Below are 7,562 nucleotides of genomic sequence, written 5' to 3'. Positions count from 1 at the left end.
TTAACATTTCAGCTCATCAACGAAATATTCATGCAAAGGACTGAAAACAATCCATGAGCGAATCTTTTGGCTCATACAAAATGCCAGTATTAATGTTGGTTGACGTTGAGCTGATGTCTCAACTAAAACCTCTTGAAAAGAAAGATCTGCCTGAAAACATTGAGGTTTTCAAGACGAGGTAAGTTTGGGGCTTGTATGACTGTATGAGGACAAAAATATACATGTCCATCTATTGAAAATGGAAAACATGAAGCGCATACTCTCCGACAAGACATCAGATATTTTTGAACTACTTAGCAGACAAATTTAAAGAAAAACATAATTTGCTAGTGGTAACTTAAATTACCAAAGTAATTTTCATCTAGGCCCTTTGTAGATCGAATTAGAATTTACAAGTTGATTTTTGCGGGGGGAGGAAAACCGGAGGAGCCGGAGAAAAACCCTAGAAACACAGGAGAGAACAAGCAAAATAGCTTTACTCACATATGACGTCAGCCCGATAATCGATCCTGGGTCGCATTGGTGAGAGGCGAGCGCTCTCACTGCTACGCCAACCATAGTATGACTGATTTCGAATTAAGCAGGGCCCGGTTGTACGAAGTGGATAGCAGTGGATAAATTTATTGGATAACAGCATCGACTTATCCACTGGATAAGGATTTATCCGCCGGATAGCGATATCCAGGCTTCGTCCAACCGGGGCCCTGGTGTTTACTTTATGCAAACGTCAGAGTGCTTACCCGCAAGACTCGCAAACAAATGGAAATGGGAGAAGTTTCATAGTAGCTACTAACCAATTAAAGGGATAACAAATTAATCTCATTAATTTTGCAGTCGAATAGCTTTGACCGATGATGTCTCTTTAGATTTTCCAGTCTACAAAAAAACAGCAACGAATATATTTTTGTTCTTTCTTTCAGATATCAGCTCAACGCCATCACTTTACTAAATGAAATTGCTAGACACTACATCTGCATTTTTCGCTACTGTAAAAACTGGTATCTTTATGATGGTTTGGTCGACGGAGGCAAACCAACTGCATTTGTTCAAATCCCTGCACAATATCGCCTTTCTACATGTATGTACGTAAAACAATAGTCGGCGCATTGCTGTTATACTTGAATTCAATTTATCTTTGAGTTAGAAATGTTATTATTTTTAATGGATTTTTTTCCATGTGAATTTTTCGTTGTTACTCGGTGTAATATTCTTTATCAAGTAAATAAAATGCTTTTTTACTCAAATAATCTAATTGACTTTAAAAATGACCTAGTGAGAGACAACTAGTAAGAAAGGGCTTACCTGACATTCTCTACCTTAGCATACCCCATAATGCTTTGCGTCTTGCACCAATCAAAATACACTCCCGAAAAGAAACGTTTTTTTAATGTTCACAATACCTGCTTTTATAATATTTGTACAATAAAGATTATCGATTCATCCTGAGTTAATTTTGCGCGTCCAGAACATCAAAAGGTTTTGTGTTACAGAAAATGTACGGCCCATAAATCCAATGTGTGATAAGAACAAATGTGGGGTGGTATACTACTTTCATTGTAAGGACTCAAGAGACCACGAATGATGGACTCTTGAAGAATGCCGCAATTCAGAATACATCGGGAGACTGCAAGAAGACTGAACACCAGTATTAAAGAACACTGTAAGTCGGAATTTGGTTGATCTGTTAAAGTTTAAGAATCTAAAGTCGAGCAAGTCAAAAAAAAAAAACAAAACAAAACAAAAACAAAACAAAACAAAAAACAAAAACAAAAAAAAAAAAAAAAAAAAAAAAAAAAAAAAAAAAAAAAAAAAAAAAAAAAAAAAAAAAAAAAAAAAACAAAAAAAAACAAAAAAAAACAACAAAAAAACAACAAAAAAACAAAAACAAAACAAAAACAAAAACAAAAACAAAAAAACAAAAACAAAAACAAAAAAAACAGTAATTACACGTTGACTAGTATTTTTATTTAATCACCTCGATTAATAATAAATATTTGTAGATCACTTTTTTCCATATATTTCATTATAAATCTTCTCTTTCTATGTCTATCATGATAGTTTATAGTTTTTCTTATATATCTCTACATGTACATAGCATATGTTTTATCATTATTAATCATATAGATTTATGTTATAGATTGATTTTCATAAACCTGTGAAACAGATATCATTAGCTATTGTGTAATAGTGAAATGACAACAAAAGAAAATTATGGTAGGATCAACTAATTGGTATTAGGCTGGTAAGTATTTCCCGGGTTTATAAAAAAACCACTCTACAGGGCCCATTTGGATACTAGCCTTTAGCTTAATGGGCCACCCTGTTTAAATAAAGGTACCATACAATAACCATTCACTATAGTCATATATTACACTTAATATTTTAAAGTTTTGTTAGAACCAACAAGCAACTCTACTCAAACCATATAGTTAGCTCAAACCGACTTCGAGTCCGGCCTGGAGTGAGCCCGGGTCACCTCAGTGGTGACAGACAGAAATTCATACGTAATAATCATTACATTAATATTACCAAAACAAATTTTAAAACCGGCTATGGCTAAATTGAGAAAAGAACAGTGCAAAACATAAAAAGACTTTAAAACTGTTGGCAAACCCAATATATACGTGTCAAAAGATAGTTTTGCTACTAAAATAGTTTTTGAGGAAACCCCAAGACAAGTACTCGAAGAATGAATTGATCTGGAACACGTTAAAAAAATTAGATTAAAAAAATATAAAAAACAGGTATAAGGAATCCTATGAACGAGAAGCGCCAGAGCGGGACAAACTGCCAATGTTGCGGCATTATACATATAATTTGTTTTCTGGGACATAAAAATCATTTCAGCTCATCAACGAAATATTTCTGCAAAGGGTCGAAAACGACCCATGAGCGTTCGTTTGGCACATGCATGTTGATTGACGTCACGGTTGAGCTGATGACTCAACTAAAACCCCTTAAAAAGAAAGAGGAGGGAGGGGGGAGGGGGGGAGGGGGAGGGGGGAGGGGGGAGGGGGGAGGGGGGAGGGGGGAGGGGGGGTTAATGTATTTCTTGCACACGACATAAAAATAATCGTTTATGTTACACTTGTATCAATTTCTTTCCCTATTTTATTTTATATTATATAGAAGGAGAACTGTACTCGATCATCCAATGCCAAATGCGTCATTAAATTATTCATTATACTCACTAATTAGTACAAAATAGTACCAATGAAACAATTAAAAACAAAACAAATAGATGGGTTTAGTGCTATTTAGTTCTTGAGCTAATTCACGGATGTATGGTTTGCACTCAGTGGAATTTCCCATTAGTTAAAATTCTTATTGGGTTACCTTTGGTTCTTGGGCTTGCGTAGGTCATGGTGATGAGGTAGTAATCTGACTCACTGTTCTACAGACGTTAGTCACCAAGGCATCTATCTTCCTTCTTTTTGGGGGAGTTGGTTTGATATCTCAGTAGACCAACACCATCTATTTTGAGCTAGATCAATATGGCAGATCTTGGTAGTATATATATTTTTGTTACTATCTTCTGCTCGTGTGTATTTGTGATGGTTAATTGTGGTGGCTGCCCACACCACGCCAACGATCCAAACAACGTGAATGATAGGATCGATATGCTGAAAGACCAACGGTAAGTTCAACTTTGTTATTATAATATTTTTGTTACTATAGCCCGTCAAATACTTTATCTATCTGTCTTTGAGTTGATATAAAGAAGAGAAGCAGGGATAGATTCCTCCATATATATCTAGTTAAATTATAATCTTAAGTACCGAAACTACGCCACAGAAGTTTTGAACAGTCAAAATTTTTTTTCATGGAATACAAAACTACTTTAAACAATGTTGGGGATTTTTTGATTCAATGAGAGTAATGATTAGTTTAGAAGGAAGCGTTAATGGCTGTCCACGCTGGTTTCGGTATCATTCTTACAGATGGTCAGAATAGTATAGGTATGCTGTAAGCCAGTCATGTGACATGCACCTGATAAGCAGGGATGCTTGTACACAGAGTCCGAAATTATTCGTACGGTAACCGTATGCCGACTTGCAATTTCTATTCCTATGGATATTTAAATATATATTTTGATATCGTTCTAAATATGACAAAAATCAGAAAGCATCCCAGGGAATTCACTTCATGGCTAAGTGTTATGCACTAGTCAATGTAAACCCCCACCCCCCCTCCCCCCCGGCCGGGACATAGCAGGGCATTTGACTGGAAATACCACAGGGAGCCCAATTTAGATTAAAGTGAATGGACAAAAGTTCTCTATGGTTGACATTTTTTTGCTTTTTTGGTTGGTTTTACTTTGAAAAAGGAAAGATAACTACAGATAATTCAACATGATATCAGGTTTAGTGAAAATTACAATGGATGTCTTTCATTTAACTTGAAATTTTGGAGATTTCCAGACTTTTTCAGGAGAAAACTGCATCATCATTGTGGAAGGATTTTTCAAGAGCAAAACTAGCCCTGTGGAGTGGCTGGTGGTGGGTCGTGTACACGTTACAAAAATCCTGTGCGGGAGAGTAGTAAGGTCAAAATTCGTTCTTGCCTGAGTCCTACGCAAGTAGTAACTTTGACATAACATGGCAGAAAATTTTCTGCAAGTGAAACATTTTGTGCATGAAAATTTCACTCATAGAAATCTTGTAGGAAGAGCCAAACGAGTCTTAAATAAATGAATCCCCCATCGTAGAGATCATTTTGATCAAGTTTTTTGTGGAGTTCGAGGTTTAAAAGATGATGAAATCGTGATTTAAAGTGAGTTGTTTGTTCAAATATGGCGACTGTAGTTTCCTCCCTTGTCAGAGTATATATACATAAGATCAACATCAGATACCATAGGGAAATTATATAGGAAAACAAAGGCATGCGCGAAAACGGAGGACATTATCTTGTTATTGAATTTAAAAAAAAATAAGTATTTAATTTTACGATTTTATTTCCACCATTCACTTTAATCTAAATTGGGCTCCCTGTGGAAATACATTCAAAAGTTATTTAATGACTAGTGCATTAGGTTTAGGGTTGGGATAGGCATAGTAATAACAAGTCCAGGGTTCGAATCTTGCCTGCCACTGCATTTTTTTTCTAAGTGAGGATATCCATTAAATCATTATATATTCTTAAATCATTATTTCTTAGTGTTAGATTTTTTTGATCCAGATTCATATTCATCTTATTCATACTTTTTTTTCTTAAATACACTGTAGTTAATTTTTTGCTGACTAAATCCAAAAATGATTGAGTGAAAACTTTTTCCTTTCCTTTCCTTTCTTTTCCTTTTTTTCCTATCATTTATGGGACTCAGTTCTGTTTGCACACTCCCTATTGGGTAGTCATTCACATTATTTAATTATTTTAATTTCATGTATACCTTATGTATACCTTCTCTTTCTTTTATTCGAAAAAACACCAAAAAAAGACTTGGAACAAAAATTGTGGTTGTCAGCTACAGTACATGGACAATCATTTTCTAATATCCAGTTGTCAATAGTCCCTTTCACAGCTCCCTGTGCCTTCTTGAAAGGTAGGCATGCCTTTGCATCGAAGTAAGACGAACGCTGAGCTTGCAATGATAGACACATTTTTTTAAGACCTTGAATAATAATGCTAAAATTTTACCAACCGTCACTGGAAGACATGAATATCTTGCACAAAGTTGATGGTAACCCTGAGCTACACAGAACTTTACAGTAAACTGGAGTATTCATACGTTCCTTTCAATTTTTTTTCAGTCAATATAGCTGTGTCGATGACTCTAATAAATACAGTTATTCAATCTTGATCTGTCAAACTGGGAAGGACCCAACTGCGGTGAAACAAGCAAAAAAAGGCTCTAAAAGGATTTATAATGCTGGAACATATGAAAGTGCAACAATCAGAGGAGGAAGTAAGTAAAAAAAAAATGATTTTCTTGTACTTTTTAGTGCAAGATAGACCTCTTTTGTATTTATTAGTTTAGGCATAATGTTTTTCATTTCAGACCACATTCAATTCATGCCAATGGAAAGAATATAATATATACAGTCAACTCTTGCTATTACGGACACCCTCGGGACCGTAATTTAGTGTCCGCAATAGCGAGAGTCAGTATAATAGCGGGGTGCGGGGAAAAAAACACTCATTTTTTTCTTGAAATTGTTTAATTTGATTATATAGCAACTATCACTATTGTTAATCACATAATACAGGCAACATAGAATCAAAACTATGACAATTATTCTGATATTAAGGTATTAGGATACGAAAAATGATGATTTGCTCGAAAAAAAATTTTTTTTGAAATTTCGTAACTTTAAATTTTTGTCTTTCATATGTTTGTGAAATTTCTTGCAATTTTTGATTTGAAAAGCCAAAATTTTGAGGCAAATCAAAATCGTGACTTTATAAAGACCGGAAATGTCCCGTCGCTTGCAATAACGTCGAGTCCAAATGCTCCTTTGTCCTTGTAAAAAGATCCTACATTGCGATCGTCCAGAACAACAGAGAATTTGACAAGTGATGACAAAATGGAAGGCTCAAGGTGTTTTGACCAACACCATCGTAGCTCCCTGCAGCTTCCGGCTGGAAACAAAGAAATGTATTTTTCTCGAATCTTTTTTGCCGCTAAAACCTCAACTTCAAAAAGCTAAAAGGCCCTTGGATTTCATTCGATTTTTCTAAAATTTGGAGAGTTTATAAAGTAACTCATGATCCAAAAAAGGGTGTCTCCAATTTTTGAAATTTAATTTCTTTCCAAAGTTATGACGCTTTTTACTCTAAACAACACTCCAAAAGCAATCGTCGAACTTTGATCAAAAATAGCGAGAGATATAAAACAGATATCAAAAATCTGGGACACCCTTTTTGAGCTTATTATCTCCTGAGTATGTTAAGACATTTTTCGCAAACATAGCTTAAAATGTACGTGTCCATTAACGTTTTCACTAAGGCATGGTCAAATTTCACTTCGAGGACAATAATGTGAACAACAATTAAAAAAATCGTATTTTGAAGATGTCTTCATAAACTATATTTACTCAGCTTTCAGAAAATGTATACTTTGTTTGTGTTATGCTATAAAGCCAGTGCGTTATTTAAGTTTGCGCACATAGTGGTCGTAAACGTATCCTAATATCTTAAGCAAACTTTAACCTTATGAGATTGTATGAAAACTATGAATAAAAAAGTAACGTAAAATTAAAAATTACATGGTACAGTACTGTAGTAGACTTTACTCTGACTCTTCTAAGATTTGAAAAAGCTATCGATTGTGCTTTGGCGTGATTGTTTTTTGAGTGCACTTTCTGCTACTTTATTGCTTAAACTTGAAAACTCACTAGTAATTGTAGTCAGCCCATGCTGAACAAGAAAGTTCAATACAGAATTGTACTGTATCTGCCTGGTGGTTATTTTTTAATAAACCACTTAAATTATTAATGTACTGCGGTATTTAATTGCAGGATGTGTCCGTTATAACGAGAGTTAAACAATGAAAATATGCAATTGGGACCAGACAAAGTGTCCGTAATTCCGTAATAGCAAGAGTCCGTAATAATTAACAGGAG

The 7,562-nt window shown here is 34.7% G+C and overlaps 1 protein-coding gene across 1 annotated transcript in view; it reads left to right on the top strand.

Annotated features, from left to right (window-relative positions):
- The first annotated feature begins 3,381 nt into the window (after window positions 1-3,381).
- Window positions 3,382-7,562, top strand: part of LOC116286837 (cation-dependent mannose-6-phosphate receptor) — a 30,145-nt gene continuing 25,964 nt past the window's right edge. The window contains exons 1-2 of the mRNA XM_089026666.1: window positions 3,382-3,637; window positions 5,751-5,905. Of these exons, the coding sequence (XP_088882792.1) occupies window positions 3,495-3,637; window positions 5,751-5,905 (298 nt within the window). The 5' untranslated portion in view covers window positions 3,382-3,494. The remainder of the gene's footprint in view (window positions 3,638-5,750; window positions 5,906-7,562) is intronic.

Source organism: Actinia tenebrosa, unplaced genomic scaffold (genome assembly GCF_029948245.1).
Source record: "Actinia tenebrosa isolate PJP-AT-01 unplaced genomic scaffold, QUT_ActTen_1.0 PGA_scaffold0__85_contigs__length_37466705, whole genome shotgun sequence".
NCBI classification, from domain to species: Eukaryota; Metazoa; Cnidaria; class Anthozoa; order Actiniaria; family Actiniidae; genus Actinia; species Actinia tenebrosa.
The sequence above is the reverse complement of the archived record's forward strand: the minus strand, read 5'-3'. Positions and strand labels throughout refer to the sequence as shown.